Source organism: Myripristis murdjan, chromosome 6 (genome assembly GCF_902150065.1).
Source record: "Myripristis murdjan chromosome 6, fMyrMur1.1, whole genome shotgun sequence".
In the NCBI taxonomy this organism is placed as follows: domain Eukaryota; kingdom Metazoa; phylum Chordata; class Actinopteri; order Holocentriformes; family Holocentridae; genus Myripristis; species Myripristis murdjan.
This window is the reverse complement of record NC_043985.1, coordinates 32,539,803-32,561,794: the sequence shown is the minus strand read 5'-3', so window position 1 is coordinate 32,561,794 and position 21,992 is coordinate 32,539,803. Positions and strand designations below refer to the sequence as shown.

Below are 21,992 nucleotides of genomic sequence, written 5' to 3'. Positions count from 1 at the left end.
GAGCCTGACCCAGACCCATTTCAATGTCCTTCCATCTTGCTTGATAATTTGGAGAGCACCAATAAACAATATATCTTAATTGTGCACAATAATAATATTCTACAAGATTTGGTAATGCTAGTCCTCCTTTTTCTTTATCTAATTTGAGAGTCTTGAATCGTATCCTTGGTCTGGCTCCTGCCCATATAAACCTGGAGATGAGTTTTTCCCAAGCTGAAAATTGTGATTCCGGTATTCTTACTGGAAGTGACAAAAATAAATACAGCACCCTCGGCAACAAATTCATTTTAACCACCTCAATTCTTGCACTGAAATCCAATATTAATGTAGACCATTTTGCCACATCCCTCTGTATTTTGTCATTTATTACTTTATAATTTGTTTCATAAATTTTGCCTAAATCCTTAGTGATTAATACTCCCAAATATTTTATAGATTCAGCTTTCCAATTTAAGGTAAACATCTTCCTAATTGCTTTGTTCGGCTCAAAGTTAAGACTCAGTACCTGAGTTTTGGCTAAATTGAGTTTATAGCCCGACATTGTTCCATATTCTTCCATAATTTTCGCTAATTTGGGGAATGATGTATTTATATCTTGTAGGTAGGTAATTATGTCGTCCGCGAAGAGTCCTATCTTATGTTCCTCTCCTGCAATAACGATACCTTTCAGACCCTCATCCTCTCTAATGGCTTGGGCAAGCGGCTCTATGAAAATTGCAAAAAGGGCGGGGCTGGCGCAACAGCCCTGGCGTGTGCCCCTAGATAGCTTGAAACTATCTGTCAGGTGCCCATTAATCTTTATTCTAGCTGTCGGGTCAGAATACAGTGCTTTGATACACTCAATAAATTGGCCATTAAAGCCCATTCTCTCCAGTACTCTAAACAAGAAGATCCAACTAACCCTATCAAACGCTGTCTGGGCATCAAGACTAATCAAAGCAGCATTCAAATTATATTTATTGGCATGTTCTACAATATGAAGGGTACGTCTGATGTTATCCTGTGTTTGTCGTCCCTTAATGAATCCTGTCTGGTCTTCATGTATCAGGTCAGGTAAAAAGTGTTCCAGTCTTTTTGTGATGATAGATGTAAATAATTTATAGTCTACATTCAAGATTGAAATTGGGCGATATGACTCACAGTGTTCCTTGTTTCTTCCTTCTTTAGGGATAACTGATATTACAGCCTCCTTCCAAGATGGAGGGGCTATACCTCTTTTAAGAGTCCAATTAAATGAATCATTATATTCAATATTTGTGAATGATATGCCATATATTTTAAAAAATGCTTCAATTATAATTTATGCGGATGACACTACAATATATGCTACCGCGGAGAATGTCACAGACCTGAGCAGTATACTACAAGATGAGTTAATGCAGATTTCTAAATGGGTCACTGAAAATAGAATGAAACTAAATATTTCTAAAACCAAATGTCTTGTTATTGGCTCAAGTTATGCTCAGAGAAAGGAACACAAATTAAGTGTTTCTTTGTCTGGGGTACAGATTGAGCAAGTTAAAGAGGCCAGATTGCTAGGCATTACAATAGATGAAACGCTTTCTTGGGCTACTCACATAAATAATATAGTAATAAAAATGAGCAGGAGTATTTCAATGATAAGAAGGTGTGCTTGTTTTCTAACCAGTACTACCAAAAAGCATGTTATACAGTCCCTTGTCTTGTCACATCTTAACTATTGCCCTGTAATCTGGTCAAATGCATCTAAACAAGAACTAAATAAAATTCAGCTTACCCAAAATAGAGCTGCGAGATTAGCTCTGCATTGCTCTTTTAGGAACAGCGTTGGAAAAATGCACAATCAATTGTCATGGATGAGAGTTGGTGAGAGACTGGCTTGTAGCATTATTATATTTTTGAGAAACATCTATATCTCACATAAACCTACTAGTTTATATTCTCAGCTGTTGCTTGCTAGTGATAGTCACAACTACAGCACTAGACAAGCCGTGAGAGGCAATTTCACCTTGCCTAAACCCAAAACTGATGCCTTCAAGAAAACAGTGATGTACAGGGCAATCACATACTGGAACAGACTTCCACAATATTTAATTTTAATGTCTAACAGATTTAGTTTCAAGAAAATACTTAAAAGAGCTATAATACAGAAAGAAGTTGTTCTAGATTGACACTATTTGTGAATAATGTGAGTAATGGATGTTTATTGTATTACGCTCATTCGATTTCAACTTAGAATAGAATAGAATAAATCTTTATTGTCCACCAAGGTGGAAAATTGTCTTTGGCTCACCAACATGTAAGACAGACAGCTCTATAAAACACAACAACAACATACAAAGATTGCATAAACACACTTGGTGAAATAAACAGATGAAAAATAAAAATAGACATATAGCAGTTCATATCAGTATCTGTGGATTGGTCACTTTGTTGAATTAAGAATGCTGATGGCATTTGGTATAAAACATTTTTTGAAGACGCCTTTGGCCAGAGGAACTCTGTAGCGCCTCCCAGACTTCAAGGGTTCAAAGTGACTAGAGAGAGGATGAGAGCTATCTGCCACAATTCTCCCAGCTTTTCTCCTCGTTCTTTCACTATAAAGATGGCCAAGTGGCTTTAGGGGTTTTCCCACAATTTTACTCGCCATTGACACAATCCTATTTAGTTTGTTCTTGCACTTAACACTTAAGTGACCAAACCAAGCAGAAAGATGAAATGTTAGGACACTCTCAATGTGTGTGATGTACACAAGTTCTAACAGTTTTGGGCAGACACCAAGACAGCTCAATCTTCTAAGGAGATTGAGTCGCTGAGAACATTTCTTGAAGATAAAAACTGTGTTTTCAGTAAAACTCAGCTGGCAATCAAGAACTGTACCAAGATATTTAAAAGTTTCCACAGTTTCAACAGGTTGACCATCAAGTGAAACTGACTTTATTGGCAAATCCTGCTTAGTGCAAAGAAGCAACTCCTTTGTTTTGGATACATTGATCACTAGCTGGCTGTTTTGACACCAAGCTTCAAGAGCCTTAGTGTGGCTAAGATAGGAGGCCTCACCAGAGGGGTCTGTTTTCTGCAGCAGACCGACTAAGGCCATGTCGTCTGCGTATTTAATCAATTTAAAATTACATTCATTTAGTGCAAATTCATTTGTAAAAAGAGAGAAAAGCAAAGGTGAAAGAACGCTGCCTTGTGGGCAGCCAGTGCTTATAGTAAGCACTTCTGACTGAGAGCCATTTACACAGACCCTTTGAGGGCGGCAAGAGAGAAAATCTCTAATCCAAAGAATCAGCCCCTTGTCAATGTTTAGGTCAGCCAGCCTTTTCAGGAGAATATGAAGCTTCATAGAGTTAAAGGCTGCACTGAAATCTACAAATAGGACCCTGGCATATCCTTTCGGAAGTGCAAGCTGCTTTGAGACTGAATCTAACAGAGTCAGCACAGCATCGTCTGTGCCTCTGTCACTCTTATAGGCAAATTGAAGCGGATCTAATGCACTGCCCACTGTAGTGGTCAGAAAATCAACCAGAACTCTCTCCATAGTTTTACACAAAATGGAGGTTATAGCAATTGGCCGGAAATCTTCAGGCTTGCTTGCACCTGGCTTTTTTGGTATAGGTCTTATTATTGAGAATTTCCAGGATTTTGGTGCTCCTGTAACTAAGAGGGAGTTAAACAACCTAGTGAAGACTCCTTTTAGCTGGGGGGCACAATCTTTAAGTAAACGGGCTCTCAGGCCATCTGGGCCGGTGGCCTTGTTTGGCCTCAATTTAGAGAGACTTTTAGCCACAGCATCCTCTTAGTGTACTAAGTAAAATTACTAAGTAAAATTATCTTTACTATATGGACATATGTTCTATTTTTGTTTACTTCTGTAGGTATTTTATGTCTGTTATATTTTGTTTATCATTCTTTGTTATTTAGGATGATAGTTGTTTTCATTTGTTATTTAGGATGATAGTTGTTGTTTTCATTTTTTTGATATATGTGTGACTGTATATGTTACATGTTTTTAATTTATTTTATTTTTTATTTTTTCTTTTGTTTTTTATTAGGTTTTGTTTTTTATTAGGTTTTGCTTGTAAATCTTTTGATTATATTGTATTTCTTATTTGACCCCAGGAAGAATAGTCACTACTGAGGCAGTGACTAATGGGGATCAACAATAAACAATAAACAATAAACAATAAACACAAGGGTACACAGAACACAACAGCAGGCCCTAGAGGCAGGAGGCCGTCACACAATAAACAAAAAATATAATTCGTATTTGTTTATATCTGACTAATGCAGCCACACCTTTTGAAACAAAAAAGATTTTTCCACAAATATTTCATGATAATATTTGAGATTGTGAGATTGTGTAAAATTTTAAGGGAGTCGAAACACCCAATGCGCGCACACTATTTGCTCTTCTTCCTTCTCTCAGTGACTCTGAAGTGACTGAGTGACTCTGAAGATGGTCTGAAGTGTCTGGCTGATGAGGATACGGCTGCCGCTCGCTCACCCTCGTCACCGTCAACACCACTGTGTTTGGATCCAGTGTGAGATTACAGGCATCTGATGAGGAGAAGACACACAACACACCTCAGAGAGCATCATTAACTCACTCTCTCTTGGCTCTTAGAGGGTTATTATAGTTCTGCATTTTTCATTAGTTTTTATTTTTAATGTCATTTTACACTTTATGTTTTCAATTTGAGTTTGGTTTTAATTCATTCTTAAAGAGGATTTGCTTGTTTAGTTTATTGTTTTTAATGCTTATTTTTGGTTCAGTTTGTAAGGCAGATTTCATATCCACCCAAAATACCAGAGAAAAACAAATACATATCAACAATTAAACAAATGAGACCTTTTTTCTCCTTTTTCTCCTTAAGGTTTTTTCTCTTATATCTCCCTCTCTTTTTCTGGAAATACACACAAATATAGTTTCAGCTCGCTCACATTTGCTGTAAAGTCTTGTTTGTATTTGTACTTCATGTGTGTATAATTTTATTATTTACATAATTTAACTAAATATACAGTACAGGCCAAAAGTTTGGACACACCTTCTCATTCAATGCGTTTTCTTTATTTTCATAACCATTTCAGGTGACTACCTCTTGAAGCTCATGGAGAGAATGCCAAGAGTGTGCAAAACAGTAATCAGAGCACAGGGTGGCTATTTTGAAGAAACTAGAATATAAAACATGTTTTCAGTTATTTCACCTTTTTTTGTTAAGTACATAACTCCACATGTGTTCATTCATAGTTTTGATTCCTTCAGTGAGAATCTACAATGTAAACAGTCATGAAAATAAAGAAAACGCATTGAATGAGAAGGTGTGTCCAAACTTTTGGCCTGTACTGTATATTTTCTGAGGCCGAAGAAGAGCAGCCACTGAGCACTCTGGAGATTTCCCAGGAAATGCTGCCTGCACTGACTGGGTCCAGCTCAAGAACCAAGCAACCAAGCTGCTCAGCCTGGACTGACTCCACCCCTCTACTGACCTGAGAGGACTGACTCCACCCCTCTGCTGACCTCAGAGGACTGACTCCACCCCTCTACTGACCTGAGAGGACTGACTCCACCCCTCTGCTGACCTCAGAGGACTGACTCCACCCCTCTGCTGACCTCAGAGGAATGACTCCACCCCTCTACTGACCTGAGAGGACTGACTCCACCCCTCTACTGACCTGAGAGTCTTCAGGCTGCAGTGTAGACTCTCCACCAGACCAGACAGCAGCTCCACTCCTGAATCCTGCAGCTTGTTCTCACTCAGGTCCAGCTCTGTCAGATGGGGGTTGGACTTCAGAGCCGAGGCCAGAGAAGCACAGCTGCTCTCTGACAACCTGCAGCTCCTCAATCTGAATAAAGAATAAAATAAAGAGCTATAATTTCCAGTGTTTTGGATATTTTTGAGTCATTTATCAATGAAATAATTATTCTAACAATTGCATAAATAATAACACTAAGCATACTAATTTATATTTATATTACATCTGTGAAGGTAAGTTCCAAAGTGCTTTACAAAACCAGCAGAGTAAATGAAAGCGTCACTCCTCAGTGAACTGGCTCCTTGCGCTCTGAGAGCTTTTTCTACTTCAGTATCTAGTTATTATTATGGATTTGCCATGTTTTCTAGCAGCCTGCTCACACTGATACAGGTATTCATTTGTAAGAAAGTGAAAATACTAAACAATAATAGGCTAATTATTCCTAAATAAATGAATATGTTGTTATTTCAATGTCTGGTCCCCACGGTGTCTGCCTAAAAAAATTCTGGCCTTTGGACAAATGGAGTTGATGAGCCCTGATGTGTTTGATTTTCTTCCACACATCACAGCAGAGATCTATAAACCAACGGCTCACCAGCTCTTTTTGACAGAAGTCATGTGGCTCTTGACAGAAATTGTGTTTCAAACACACAAAAACACTCCAATCTAAATTAAAAATAAGATTTCTCTCTCTCTCTCTCTCTCTCTCTCTCTCTCTTTCTTTCTCTCTCTCTCTCCCTCCCTCCCTCCCCTGACGCGAGACGGTTGTTAGTTACTTGATACAGAACCTGACAAAAAACTAAAATAAGCAGCAGCCCCGACTTTAAAAAAGCACAACATATACTTCACAGCAATATCAGCTTTATAGACATTTAGTGCTACTATATGATTTAAACAATATCCATATATTTATGTCATCATTAAAAAGTGCAGTCTGACCTGAGAGTCTTCAGTCTGCAGTTTGGACTCTCCACCAGACCAGACAGCAGCTTCACTCCTGAATCCTGCAGCCAGTTCTCACTCAGGTCCAGTTCTGTCAGATGGGGGTTGGACTTCAGAGCCGAGGCCAGAGAAGCACAGCTGCTCTCTGACAACCTGCAGCTCCTCAATCTGAATAAAGAATAAAATATAGAGCTATAATTTCCAGTGTTTTGGATATTTATCAGTCAGAGATTTTTCAAAATATTCAAAAAGGAAGGACAAACCAATTAAATAGTTCTTATAACAATTGCATTAATAATAATATTGATAATACTAATTCATATTTATGTTACACCTTTAAAGCAAAGTTCCAAAGTGCTTTACAAAACCATCAGAGTAAATGAAAAGATAAAGATGACACCTGAAATGAAAAGACATCAAAATATTAAAAACACAAATGAAATGAAAGCAAGAAATGATAAAAGGTCCAAAATAATTAAAATTCAGTGCTAAATATGGCAGACGTGAAAACAGCCATAGGTACGTCCATAAATAACAAATGAATGGCTCAGTGAAAAGTCCTCAGATGCCTTCAGTCTACCATCTTCTCAGAGTAAAACTGGAGAACAAGAGCTTCTGCATCACATGACACCAGCACCCAGTCTCTGGACCAATCAAAAGTTATGAGTATTTCAACAGACTGACCAGGTGGTGGCAGTAGAGGTGGGCCCATCAATATATTGATATAATATGGATACTGTGATATGAGATCAGATATCATGTGGGATTTGGGATATGGTAATATCTTCTGGCATCAGTGTTGTCCTCTCCTGCTTTTAAAGGCTGCATTACAGTAAAGGGATGCAGCTTTCTCAACTTATTAGACGCTCCTCGCTGCTCTGTTATTGGCCTCAGCCTGCTCGCTCATCATATCCATATTACTAATGACTGTTTAGCACTAATTTACACTTTCATGAAAGCACCAACCAGTCATCCTAACAATATCCTCACAATATGGATATCACGGTATTCAGTCAAAAACATGGTGACAGTCGACTGTGTTCATATGGCTCAGTCTGAGGGACTAGAGAGAGAAAATATCCTCAAATATACAAAATGTTCATTTGGCGTGGCCGTCTGTCAGCCTGCAGAGTTTAAACAAAGTTTTACATGGGAAGTAGGTGAGCTGTGAAAAAGTGTGTGAAGATGATCAAAATAATAATCAATGAAAAACAAGAGGTCCTAAAGGTTTAGTTGAGGTTCAGAACAGTTACAAGACAACAGTTACCATGAGGGAATGTGATCAGGATGGGAAAAGTTGGACATATCAACTCCATCCCATCATGCCTAATCTGTGAAAGATAGCAGAATGCACTGATATGCCCACATGGGATTTTTGTCCCTGATGATTCATCAAAGAAAATATTGGAATCCTTTGTGAATCCATAGTTGGACCAAGACCTCCATGATGGTGTCCTCTATACGTTCTGTGGAATTACCACAATAAATATCAGATTCCCACAGACGGAGGCCATTTGGACTCCTGCATGTTGAAATAATGTACAATATCATCACTCAAATTCAGTTTTTCATTTCAATACACAAGGACTGTGTGAAAATACAGTTTGACAACAATTTGAGATGTACAGTGGTGTGAAAAAGTGTTTGCGCCCTCCCTGATTTCTTATCTTTTTTTTGCATGTTTGTCACACTTAAATGTTTCAGATCGTCAAACAAATTTAAATATTAGACAAAGATAACACAAGTAAACACAAAATGCAGTTTTTAAATGAAGGTTTTTATTATTAAGGGGGAAAAAAAATCCAAACCTACATGGCCCTGTGTGAAAAAGTGTTTGCCCCCCCCTGTTAAAACATAAGTTCACTGTGGTTTATCACAGCTGAGTCCAGTTTCTCTAGCCACACCCGGGCCTGATTACTGCCATACCTGTTCTCAGTCAAGAAATCACTTAAATAGGACTTCTCTGACAAAGTGAAGTAGACCAAAAGATCCTCAAAAGCTAGACATCATGCTGAGATCCAAAGAAATTCAGGAACAAATGGGAAAGAAAGTTATTGAGATCTGTCAGTATGGAAAAGGTTACAAAGCCATTGCTAAAGCTTTGGGACTCCAGTGAACCACAGTGAGAGCCATTATTCACAAATGGTGAAAACATGGAACAGTGGTGAACCTTCCCAGGAGTGGCCGGCCGACCAAAAATACCCCAAGAGTGCAGCTACGACTCATCCAAGAGGTCACAAAAGAAGCCAGAACAGCATCTAAAGAACTGCAGGCCTCACTTGCCTCAGTGGAGGTCAGTGTCCATGATTCAACAATAAGAACGAGACTGGGCAAAAATGGCATCCATGGGAGAGTTCCAAGGCGAAAACCACTGCTGACCAAAAAGAGCACAAAGGCTCATCTCACATTTGCCAAAAACATCTTGATGATCCCCAAGACTTTTGGGAAAATATTCTGTGGACTGACGAGACAAAAGTTGAACTTTTTGGAAGGTGTGTGTCCCGTTCCATCTGGCATAAAACTAACACAGCATTTCATGAAAAGAACATCATACCAACAGTCAAACATGGTGGTGGTAGTGTGATGGTCTGGGGCTGCTTTGCTGCTTCAGGACCTGGACGACTTGCCATAATTGATGGAACCATGAATTCTGCTCTCTACCAGAAAATCCTAAAGGACAATGTGCGGCCATCAGTTCATGACCTCAAACTCAAGCGCATTTGGGTTATGCAGCAGGATAATGATCCAAAATACACCAGCAAGTCCACCTCTGAATGGCTGAAGAAAAACAAAATGAAGACTTTGGAGTGGCCTAGTCAAAGTCCTGACCTGAATCCTATTGAGATGCTGTGGCATGACCTTCAAAAGGCGGTTCATGCTCGAAAACCCTCCAATGTAGCTGAATTACAACAATTCTGCAAAGATGAGTGGGCCAAAATTCCTGCACAGCACTCTAAGAGACTCATTAGAAGTTATCGCAAATGCTTGATTGCAGTTTTTGCTGCTAAGGGTGGCCCAACCACTTAGGGGGCAAACACTTTTTCACACAGGGCCATGTAGGTGTGGATTTTTTTTTCGCCTTAATAATAAAAACCTTCATTTAAAAACTGCATTTTGTGTTTACTTGTGTTATCTTTGTCTTATATTTAAATTTGTTTGACGATCTGAAACATTTAAGTGTGACAAACATGCAAAAAAATAAGAAATCAGGGAGGGGGCAAACACTTTTTCACACCACTGTAAGCCTGTAAAACTCCTGTTCAGATAATAGAATATTACATGTTCACACATCATTAAAAAGTGCAGTCTGACCTGAGAGTCTCCAGTCTGCAGTTTGGACTCTCCAGTCCAGCAGACAGCAGCTCCACTCCTGAATCCTGCAGCTTGTTCTCACTCAGGTCCAGCTCTGTCAGATGGGGGTTGGACTTCAGAGCCGAGGCCAGAGAAGCACAGCTGCTCTCTGTCAACCTGCAGTCACTCAGTCTGAATGAAGAATAAAATATAGAGCTATAATTTCCAGTGTTTTGGATATTTATCAGTCAGAGATTTTAAATATTCAACACGGAAGGACATACTAATTAAATAGTTATTATAACAATTGCATTAATAATAATATTGATAATACTAATTCATATTTATGTTACACCTTAAAAGCAAAGTTCCAAAGTGCTTTACAAAACCATCAGAGTAAATGAAAATATAAATATAAGATAAAGATAAAAGTCCTCAGATGCCTTCAGTCTACCATCTTCTCATAGTAAAACTGTAGAACAACTGTAGGTGATGGCAGTAGAGGTTGGCCCATCAATGTATTTATATAATATGGATAGTGTGATATGAGATCAGATATCATGTGGGATTTGGGATATGGTAATATCTTATGGCATCAGTGTTGTCCTCTCCTGCTTTTAAAGGCTGCATTACAGTAAAGGGATGCAGTTTTCTCAACTTATTAGACGCTCCTCGCTGCTCTGTTATTGGCCTCAGCCTGCTCACTCATCATATCCATATTACTAATGACTGTTTATCAGCTCGGTTGTTTATCAGTCACAGGTGTGTTAATTGAAGACAGGAGCTCACACAGGTGTATTAAGTCTCCTGAGCTCCTTCACTCACAGGATCTCTTTGTTCTTTGTTCCTGAGTGCGTCTGAGTGAGTAGTTCATTCCAGATTATTTGTTACAAGTCATGTTTATTTTTCCATTGTTGCCTGAGCAGTAACATAATTGTTCACTAGACCAGGCTGGTAGTCAGACTACCAGCCTGGTCTAGTGTGAACTGATGGAGCCACTTGGATAAAGGGGCAAAACGTCTTCTAGACATATAACATACACATAGAGATACAAGTCCAGTTGACCTGATTCAGTTTCCTTCAGAAACGTACAGAAGAAGTATTGTAGTGGTGAGCTGCTATGGGCATCACCATCATGTTGCCTCCTTTTTACCCTGGACTGCCTGAAGTATATTTTTTCTCTCAGAATCAATCCTTTATCCTGAATATTTAGCGAACTACATATCTTTGTTGTATTTCTGATGGTGTCAGGTATGGAAGCAGCTCTACACTGTTTGGATAATGTTGATTTCACATCAGGACTAACCGAGCCTTCCTGCAGTTCCTCACAGCTGGGATCAGTCTCCATCGTCCCTCATCTGATGTGTTGTACGCCTTCAGGTCCAACTCATCCAGAACCTCCTCTGACATCTGCAGCATGTAGGCCAGAGCTGAGCAGTGGATCAAAGAGAGTTTCTTCTCTGATCTGTTCTCTGACTTCAGGAACTCTTGGATATCCTGATGTACTGAGAGGTCGTTCATCTCCATCAAACAGGGGAAGATGTTGATGCTTCTGTCAGGAGAGATATCTTCAGTGTTCATCTCCTTCAGATTTTTGATTACTCTCTTGATGTCTTCTGGTCTGCTCTTTGTCCGACCCAGCAGGCCTCCTAAGAGCCTCTGGTTGGACTCCAGTGAGAAGCCATGAAGGAAACGGACAAAGAGGTCCAGGTGACCATTTTTGCTCTGCAGGGCTTCAGACATGACTGTCTTCAGGAAGATATCCAACGATGGCTCACTGTCAACACCTTTATTCTTGTGTGTTCTCATGACTCTGGCCAGTACCTCTGTGTTCCTGTTGGTGTAGCAGTGGAAGATGTAGACTGCTGCAAGAAACTCCTGAATGCTCAAATGAACAAAGCAGTAGACTTTTCTCTGGAAGAGCACACACTCTGTTTTGAAGATCTCTGTGCACACTCCTGAGTACACCGAGGCCTCTCTGACATCAAGACCACACTCCTCCAGGTCTTCTTGGTAGAACATCAGGTGGCCTTTCTCCAGATGTTCAAACGCCAGCCTGCCCAGCTTCAGAAGAACTTCCCTGTCAGTCTCCATCAGCTCCTGCTGACTCCTGTCATGTCTCTCATTGTACTTGTGCTTCTTCCTCTGTGTCTGAACCAGCAGGAAGTGTGAGTACATGTCAGTCAGGCTCTTGGGCAGCTCTCCTCTCTGGTCTGTAGTCAACATGTGCTCCAGAACTGTAGCAGTGATCCAGCAGAAGACTGGGATGTGGCACATGATGTGGAGGCTCCTGGACGCCTTGATGTGTGAGATGATTCTGCTGCACAGCTCCTCATCACTGGATCTCCTCCTGAAGTACTCCTCCTTCTGGAGGTCAGTAAACCCTCGGACTTCTGTTACCCTGTCGAAATATGCAGGAGGGATCTGATTGGCCGCTGCAGGTCTGGAAGTTATCCAGAGGAGAGCCAAGGGAAGCAGATTCCCCCTGATGAGGTTTATCAACAGCACATCTACTGATGATGTTTGTGTGACATCAGACACAACCTCATTGTTCTGGAAATCCAATAAAAACCTGCTTTCATCCAGGCCGTCAAAGATGAACACGACTTTACAGACGGCCAGCTTCTCTGCTGTGACCGTCTGTAATGTTGGATGGAAAACACGGAGCAGCTGGAGAAGACTGTAGCGCTCATCTTTGATCAAGTTCAGCTCCCGGAATGAAAGCAGAACCACGAGACTGATATGTTGGTTTTCCAAGCCCTCTGCCCAGTCCAGAGTGAACTTCTGCACTGAGAAGGTTTTTCCAATGCCAGCAACGCCCTGCGTCACAACTACTCTGATGTGTGTGTCTTGGCCAGCTAAGGGTTTAAAGATGTCCTGGCACCTGATTGGAGTGTCATGGAGGGTCTCCATCTTGGATGTTGTCTCCAGCTGCCACACCTCATGTTGGGTATTAACCCCTTCCCTCAGTCCCTCTGTGATGTAGAGCTCAATGTAAATCCTGTTGAGGGGGGTTCCACTTCCTGCTGCAGCAGTTCCTTCTGTCACAAATTCACATCTCCTCCTCAGCCTGATCTTATGCTCGTCTAAAACCTCCTGCAGACCGCCGTCCACTGTGCTGGTTTGACTGGATGTCTGCAGTCCAGGTCTTGTTCTGGATCTTTTTCCACACTGGGGACAGGCAGGATCTCTTGATGGATCAGACTGGTCCCAGTATGAGGTGATGCACCGTCTGCAGAACCAATGTCCACAGCTGGTGGAGACTGGATCCCTCAGGAGCTCCTGACACAAAGCACAGCAGGACAGCTGCTCCTTCACATCACCTCGACTCCTCCTCCTGTCCCTGTGGAGATGAAAGCAGTTTGTTTATGTTTAGACAACATTACGTTTTGATTGAAATCTTAAAATCTTTTATAAAATGTCATAAGTGTCATAAGAAACTGCGGTGCTCTCATCCTTATAGAGACGTGGCTCCATAACAACATACCGGATGAGGCGTTAGCACTGGACGGGCGGAGCCTGTTCCGGGCCGACAGAACACAAGACTCCGGTAAGACGAGAGGGGGCGGGCTCTGTGTGTACATCAATGATGCTTGGTGCACAGGTGCAGTCAGAGTGGATGGAAAATGTTCACCTGACATTGAGTTTTTACTGCTCAGATGTCGGCCATATTACCTGCCTAGAGAATTCACCAGTGTGTTTGTTGCTGCTGTTTACATTCCACCGGATGCAAATTCAAAAAATGCACTCCAGGAGTTGTATGAGGTCATCAGCAGTCACATGACAAAACAGCCAGATGCTGTTATTATTGTTGCTGGGGATTTTAATCAAACAGACCTCAGAACTGGAAAACCAGGTGGGTTTTCATGCTGGGTTCCAGAGCTCCTGTCTGGTTCCAGGACCAGAAGTCAGGTATTACAACACTCAGGCGGGACAATATGCTTTTCTCCTGATCCGATACTCTCATGACACCTGGGAGCCGATAGATACATATTGCAATTCTTAAGTATCCTCTTATCCTCATTGTGGAAATGTGTCAGAAACTGGCCCTTATTGTCAGTCCAGCTGGAGAAGCAGAGCTCCTTTGAACGGCCTCGCTCTCTAGTTTGTGTCTGTAAAGTTTGATGAGGCTGTGATTCTCCTAGAGGTCACTAGAGGTCATTTTCTACAGCGACGTCCAGTTTGACAAAAGTCTCTGGCTGCAGTGAAATGGCTGCTATGGGGGCCAACATCATCACACAGGAATCAAATGTGGCTCATTGAATCCACAAGAGTCTCAGCTTTCCAGTCAAAGCCAACTGATGCAGCTCCAAGACTGTTTAGGCCCCAGTCTGCACACACACACCATTTTACAACAGGCCACAAGAACACATGTGGACTGCAGGGTTTGGGGCCCAAACTGCATGGGATTAGCAGAAGGTGGGCGTGTCTGCAAAGGGGAGAGCCGTGGCTGCCCAGAGAACCCATTTTCATTCACACAGCTGGAGGTCAGAGGTTAAAAAAACAAACAAACTAAAATTTAGCCAAAGTTAGAAACAATATTTTTTTCAGAGAGTTCTCAGGTTCTGTAAATGCATTGTGAAAATAATACAGCAATGTGTTGAACCTTGTGTTTTTTACCTTGAACCTTGATGTTGTAATGAAAATGTACTTTTGCATAATTAAGTATTTTTTAAAAGAGATTACTTTAACTCAAGTAAAACATTTGACTGAACAACTTCCACTGGCAGTGCAGTAATATTTGACCCGGAGGATCTACACTTTAACTCAAGTCATGGGCTTGTGGACTTTGGCCACCACTGCTCACGGTGAAGCACTTCCATGCTGACGTGTGTGTGTGTGTGTGTGTGTGTGTGTGTGTGACGTGAGCCATGGTGCATCACATGCACATCAGTCTGAACAGCACAGGATCAGATTTATCTGTCAGTCAATGAGTACGTTTACATGCACACCATATTCTGGTTCGGGTCAATATTCCGGCTAAGGTAACTGCACCACAGCAACTGGAGTATTCCGTTTACATGTTACTTGGCATGTTCCCGTGTTTCGGCGTATTCCACTCTCTTACGTAATGCGACACTCAGCCACAAGGGGCAGCGGTATGTGTATAGGCGTCTGGTCTGCCAGAAATACAGACAGACAAAGTCTTCTTCTTTTTCTTCTGTCACTAGTTCTATGTTTTCTCCCATCGATGTCCTCCATGATGTTTAAGTCTTTCATTAGCTGAAGGTGGACTGCAGTCTCCTGGCTCTTCCTGCTGTTCGCCATGCTGTTTTCCCCGCTTGCAGGTAACCATAGCAACAAAGACGCCACAGAATTCCTTGTGAGTCGAGCATGCGCAGTCTTGACTGAATATTCCGGTTCGGGGCATTTTCCGACTAAGGTGTTTACGTGCCCCAATATTCCTGTTGGAACAGGCACATGCCAGGTGTCTGATTCGGAATTCTCTCCAACCGGATTATGACCTTAATCGGGTTCGGTGCGTGTTTACATGACACGTGCGCAACCGTAATATTGCGAATATTCCGGTTAATACAGGAATAAGCTGTGCATGTAGACGTGCTCAATGTGAATCTAAACTTCAGACACAGGTGTGTGAAGAACTTGTGAGTGCAGGTGCAAGTGGAAATGTTCTCAGGTGTTTTGGTGCAAAACATCAAACAGCATCACAGTTTGTGGAAAACAGCACAGACCCAGATGGGTTTTGGTTGAACAGCTGGATTGCAGAGCAGGGAGCAGTCATTTCTCTCTCTGCAGTCTCTTTTCTTGATCTCCTCACTACTTGCTCTGCTATATAATCTCATGTCATCATATTCCATCAGGCTCTCAGTCTAAGAGCTGTCTTACTTTGTGTGTGAAGCTCCAGGTCCATCACTTAAGTCTGGAGGATGATCTTTAGACCAGTCGCTCTTCATGGACAGACAGCTGAACACTGCAGACTCTGCTCTGTGGTAGGAACCTCTGGAAACACAAATGTTTGAAACATGTTATTAGTTCTTGTAAATCAGGGCTCCAGACTAACTTTTCCACTGGCAGCACTGGTGCTCCCAGCTTTCCCAGTCGCTCACAGCAGCTCATGATTTGGTCTCAGCCTTTTTTTGTGAGGGGGGGTCCAGCTAAAAGAGCGGATGAGGCTCATAACCTGAGGCATCAGTTTTGGTGTCATGCCTACTTTCTGCATGCAACACAAACAGATTTCACAAGAAAACAGTGAACACACAATGAGTACGTTTACATGCACACCATATTCTGGTTCGGGTCAATATTCCGGCTAAGGTAACTGCACCACAGCAACTGGAATATTCCGTTTACATGTTACTTGGCATGTTCCCGTGTTTCGGTGTATTCCACTCTCTGATGTAATGCGACACTCAGCCACAGGGGGCAGCAGTATGCGTATAGGCGTCTGGTCTGCCAGAAATACAGACAGAAAAAGTCTTCTTCTTTTTCTTCTGTCACTAGTTCTATGTTTTCTCCCATCGATGTCCTCCATGATGTTTAAGTCTTTCATTAGCTGAAGGTGGACTGCAGTCTCCTGGCTCTTCCTGCTGTTCGCCATGCTGTTTTCCCCGCTTGCAGGTAACCATAGCAACAAAGACGCCACAGAAGTCCTTGTGAGTCGAGCATGCGCAGTCTTGACTGAATATTCCGGTTCGGGGCATTTTCCGACTAAGGTGTTTACGTGCCCCAATATTCCGGTTGGAACAGGCACATGCCAGGTGTCTGATTCGGAATTCTCTCCAACCGGATTATGACCTTAATCGGGTTCGGTGCGTGTTTACATGACACGTGCGCAACCGGAATATTGCGAATATTCCGGTTAATACAGGAATAAGCTGTGCATGTAAACGTGCTCAATGTGAATCTAAACTTCAGACACAGGTGTGTGAAGAACTTGTGAGTGCAGGTGCAAGTGGAAATGTTCTCAGGTGTTTTGGTGCAAAACATCAAACAGCATCACAGTTTGTGGAAAACAGCACAGACCCAGATGTGTTTTGGTTGAACAGCTGGACTGCAGAGCAGGGAGCAGTCATTTCTCTCTCTGCAGTCTCTTTTCTTGATATCCTCACTACTTGCTCTGCTATATAATCTCATGTCATCATATTCCATCAGGCTCTCAGTCTAAGAGCTGTCTTACTTTGTGTGTGAAGCTCCAGGTCCATCACTTAAGTCTGGAGGATGATCTTTAGACCAGTCGCTCTTCATGGACAGACAGCTGAACACTGCAGACTCTGCTCTGTGGTAGGAACCTCTGGAAACACAAATGTTTGAAACATGTTATTAGTTCTTGTAAATCAGGGCTCCAGACTAACTTTTCCACTGGCAGCACTGGTGCTCCCAGCTTTCCCAGTCGCTCACAGCAGCTCATGATTTGGTCGCACCCTTTTTTTGTGAGGGGGGGTCCAGCTTAAAGAGCGGATGAGGCTCATAACCTGAGGCATCAGTTTTGGTGTCATGCCTACTTTCTGCATGCAACACAAACAGATTTCACAAGAAAACAGTGAACACACAATGAGTACGTTTACATGCACACCATATTCTGGTTCGGGTCAATATTCCGGCTAAGGTAACTGCACCACAGCAACTGGAATATTCCGTTTACATGTTACTTGGCGTGTTCCCGTGTTTCGGTGTATTCCACTCTCTGATGTAATACGACACTCAGCCACAGGGGGCAGCAGTATGCGTATAGGCGTCTGGTCTGCCAGAAATACAGACAGACAAAGTCTTCTTCTTTTTCTTCTGTCACTAGTTCTATGTTTTCTCCCATCGATGTCCTCCATGATGTTTAAGTCTTTCATTAGCTGAAGGTGGACTGCAGTCTCCTGGCTCTTCCTGCTGTTCGCCATGCTGTTTTCCCCGCTTGCAGGTAACCATAGCAACAAAGACGCCACAGAAGTCCTTGTGAGTCGAGCATGCGCAGTCTTGACTGAATATTCCGGTTCGGGGCATTTTCAGATTAAGGTGTTTACGTGCCCCAATATTCCGGTTGGAACAGGCACATGCCAGGTGTCTGATTCGGAATTCTCTCCAACCGGATTATGACCTTAATCGGGTTCGGTGTGTGTTTACATGACACGTGCGCAACCGGAATATTGCGAATATTCCGGTTAATACAGGAATAAGCTGTACATGTAGACGTGCTCAATGTGAATCTAAACTTCAGACACAGGTGTGTGAAGAACTTGTGAGTGCAGGTGCAAGTGGAAATGTTCTCAGGTGTTTTGGTGCAAAACATCAAACAGCATCATAGTTTGTGGAAAACAGCACAGACCCAGATGGGTTTTGGTTGAACAGCTGGATTGCAGAGCAGGGAGCAGTCATTTCTCTCTCTGCAGTCTCTTTTCTTGATCTCCTCACTACTTGCTCTGCTATATAATCTCATGTCATCATATTCCATCAGGCTCTCAGTCTAAGAGCTGTCTTACTTTGTGTGTGAAGCTCCAGGTCCATCACTTAAGTCTGGAGGATGATCTTTAGACCAGTCGCTCTTCATGGACAGACAGCTGGACACTGCAGACTCTGCTCTGCCCTCCTCTTCCTCCACCCAGTCTCTCATCTGCACGCACACACACACACACACACACACACACACACACACACACACACACACACCAAAGGGATGATATATGGGTTAATGTTCTAGTTTCCTAATGGATAACAGGCATTAACTGGAGTCAGTTAAATGGAGTCAGTAACATAAATAATGTGTGTTTCAACATATTTTTGTGGAAATGTCAGTTATTTTGTTGCTATTTTATATTAAGTAAATATTTATGATACGTTTTTTGTTGTTTTTTCTTCTTCATTTCAAATACTGTTATTTTGCAAATGTATGTATTTTTATTTTATTACTATTATTTTTTGGTCATTCTTTATATGGATTTCATGTAATTTTTTGTTATTAACGTCTTGCTAATTATTTGCTGTATCATTTATTTATTGTTTGTTAATTTGCTTTTTTTTTTTTTTTTTTTTTTTTGGTTGATTTGCTCATTATTTTTTCCCCCCATGTCTCAGAAAGTAATTTACGCAGGTGACAGAGGGTTAATAATACACACACTGAAACACACACACACACACTGAGGCCTGAACATTACAGTGAAATTTTACATTTTGATTTTAATTTGTCATGGCAACCAGTTTCATGCATGCAGTGTTTGGTCTTTGTAAAGGAGCTGGGAGATGATCTGCACAAATAAATGCAGATTCACAAATAATTTCTGAAGCACAAATTCACTTCAGGAATGCACAAATGAAAGAGTGTGAATGCAGCAAAGCTCATGGACATGTTTCCCTGTTTCTGTTCCAATCCAGAGGCTGCGTTCCAGACGCTGTGAATCCTGGTGTCGTCATGAAACCTGCAAATCATTCTTTCAGTAGTTCCACACCGTGTTCCCTTCATGTCTTTTTCTTGTTGTTTTCAGAGAACAGAGCCTCAGCACAAAAACACAAACTCCTTTCCATCAAATCGTCAAAGCAGATGATGCTTTCTTGTTAAGGCGCCACAGGTTTGGCCCTTATTCTCTTTTCTGTGTTGAGGGAACAGAGTGTTCTCACCCTGACAAACAGGAAACAGTTTGCTTTCTGTTCAGGCTGAAAAAAGAAAAAGCCACAGGCCTGTTCTCACCCTGACCAACAGGAAACACTTTGCTTCCTGTTCAGGCTGGAAAAAAGCCACAGGCCTGTTCAGGGGGAACACGGGGGTGGGGGGGGGGGTAATAAACGGAATTAAACGGCTTTAAAAACGTGCTGTCTGACGTAGATATAGGCCTGAGTAACATTTGTTTTTACCGCCTGATGAGATTTTTTTTTCTCATTACCACAAAGAAAATGATCACTGCTTTACTTTTTAAATTCATTTCCAACAGATGAACTCAACAGTAAAAAATGCTGCTTTAAAATGGCGTCAGACAAAAGTGGCGACTCACAGTAGAAGCGGAAATTCGTTTCATAATGTCGAATTTCTTTCTTCCTTTCCTTGTTTCTTCTTGGACTCAAAGATCAAACAGAAATCCTCTCCTGACGTCCGAACGTGTGCAGCTCTTCTAGATCATGACGGTGGGACATAAGTCCAACATTAATGATGATGATGAGCCTCGTGTTCGCGGCTCGTCCAAACCTTCAACCAAAGTTTCACTTTCACTTGTGCTGCGTTCACGTCCTCATCGGGCTCATGGGAGAATTCAGCAGCTCCCACCTGCATCCCTGCGCTACAACCAGGAGCGCAACTACCTGCTTTCTAAGGGGTATGCAAACACATTACATAAATAATATTTTGGAAATTAATCACTTGGTATCAAGTGACTGTTCCTAGACTTCCACCTAATATTAGACCAACCTGTCGCCTTCCCCTGTCTGCCCTGATTCCTTCTCTCTCTTACTCTCTTCTTTCTCTCCATCCTCACACCTGAATGACATGAACTTTGTGTTAAGGAGATTCAAAAAATACAGCAGTCAAACCACATATAAAAAAAACATGAAATTTGTATTTTAAATGATATCCTTATTGGATATCAGTTATTGATTGGACGCTGCATCTAATCAGACTTATCAGATACATCACAGCAGCACTGTAGTGTTATATCTGAGTGAAGACATTTAAACTCAAGTGTATCCCTCCCAAGTTCTATCATTTGTTTTATGATTCACCATCTAGTTAAAAAAAATGACATCTGTCTGAACAACAGAATAACCACAAACAAGTTCCTTTATTTTTCTTGTCATGATCTGTTATATTGTAAATACTGATCAGTACACAGCTGCAAGACAACAGTAACCTGTGGTTTTACTAGTAGTAGCTTTAGCTAACCTGAATATTTACAAGCCTCCCCTTGATACACTGACATAACTTACCTCCTGTCTTTCAACCATGCGTAGCGGACGCGGGGTACACGGGGGCCATGTCCCCCGCACTTCCCGTATCTGTACCCCCCGCCCCCCGCACTTTTACAGCCATTACAACCAAATAATCCATTTTTAACATGTTGAAACGCGTTTTTCCGAGCCGCGATAAACGCATCAAGAGTATGTGGTAAACAAACCCCGCTGACGTGTCATCTGACAGAGGCTGTGCTTCGAGAATGTTCTCGTCTTGGGGGGTGGGGTGTTGGGGGGGAATGTTCAGCAAACCAGCCAAGAGGCAAAAAACTTTAGACAGTTTTTTCCAAACAAACCGTGTAAGTTGAGTAATGCTGTTACATGTAGATAATGTTTAGCTAAAACAGAGACATTCTATATTTTATATTGTATATTATTGCCTAGAACTTTGGCTAAAAGATGAGAAAATAGATGTCAATTTAGTTAGCTAAGATATATTAAAAGTGTATGTGTGGGCATGCATATGTTTGTATGAATGTGTAAATGTTTTAAAGGTCCCATATCATGAAAATTCACTTTTGAGTAGTTTTCTAACAATAATTTGCGTCCCCTAGCCTGTTTACTTATCCCCGCTTATCCCCGCATGACGTCATGCAGGGATAAGCTCCTCCACCTAAGGTTGGTGCCACCGCCCCAGGTAAATGTTTGCCCTGCCCTCAGAAACTCCCCTCACAAACGCCGGTCCGGTAAAACAATCATGTCGAAGATACGAGCAAAGCACGGCAGCTGCTCTGTTGTTGGCTGTACAAGCGAGCACAAAAGTCTATTTCTACCTCCTTCGTCTGACGTTTTGAAGACCCAGTGGATTAATTTTATTTTCGATGGAAATGTCCAATAGTATATGTCTGCAGACCTGGAGACTGCAGATTCAGGCCCGCAGTTTTGGGACCCGCAGTTCTAGGCCCCTCACAGCGCCACCTACTGGACTGGACCCGCAGTACAGGACCCGCAGTTCTAGGCCCCTCGTTTTTCCGCGACAGCGCCACCTATTTCATCGGAGACAAGTAATGACAGACGATCGGAGTGCAAGGATTCAACGTGGAGTCAAGTTATGGAATGGCCTTAGTGATGATTTAAAATTGTGTAGCTCTCTGTTGAGGTTCAAAAAAATATTGAAAAGTAGAATAATTAAGCATTAC

At 41.8% G+C, this 21,992-nt stretch overlaps 1 protein-coding gene across 1 annotated transcript; it reads right to left on the bottom strand.

The window, feature by feature from the left end:
• Positions 1 to 4,133: 4,133 nt before the first annotated feature.
• LOC115360263 (protein NLRC3-like) lies at positions 4,134 to 20,182 on the bottom strand. Its single transcript, XM_030053056.1, has 9 exons — positions 19,905 to 20,182; positions 18,402 to 18,532; positions 17,111 to 17,224; positions 15,820 to 15,933; positions 11,279 to 13,315; positions 9,994 to 10,164; positions 6,679 to 6,849; positions 5,659 to 5,829; positions 4,134 to 4,542 (listed from the first exon to the last, which is right to left on the bottom strand). Exons 1-9 carry the CDS (start codon positions 19,926 to 19,928, stop codon positions 4,533 to 4,535), a joined length of 2,943 nt encoding a protein of 980 aa, XP_029908916.1. The 5' UTR covers positions 19,929 to 20,182; the 3' UTR covers positions 4,134 to 4,532.
• Between the last annotated feature and the right edge of the window lie 1,810 nt (positions 20,183 to 21,992).

Excerpts from the sequence above, each read along its gene's own strand:
- LOC115360263 (XM_030053056.1), bottom strand. The coding sequence starts at position 19,928 with ATGAAACGAATTTCCGCTTCTACT. Across the intron at positions 6,850-9,993 it reads TGCAGACTGGAGACTCTCAG|ATTGAGGAGCTGCAGGTTGT; the intron begins GTCAGACTGCAC and ends TTCTTTATTCAG. Across the intron at positions 5,830-6,678 it reads TGCAGACTGAAGACTCTCAG|ATTGAGGAGCTGCAGGTTGT; the intron begins GTCAGACTGCAC and ends TTCTTTATTCAG.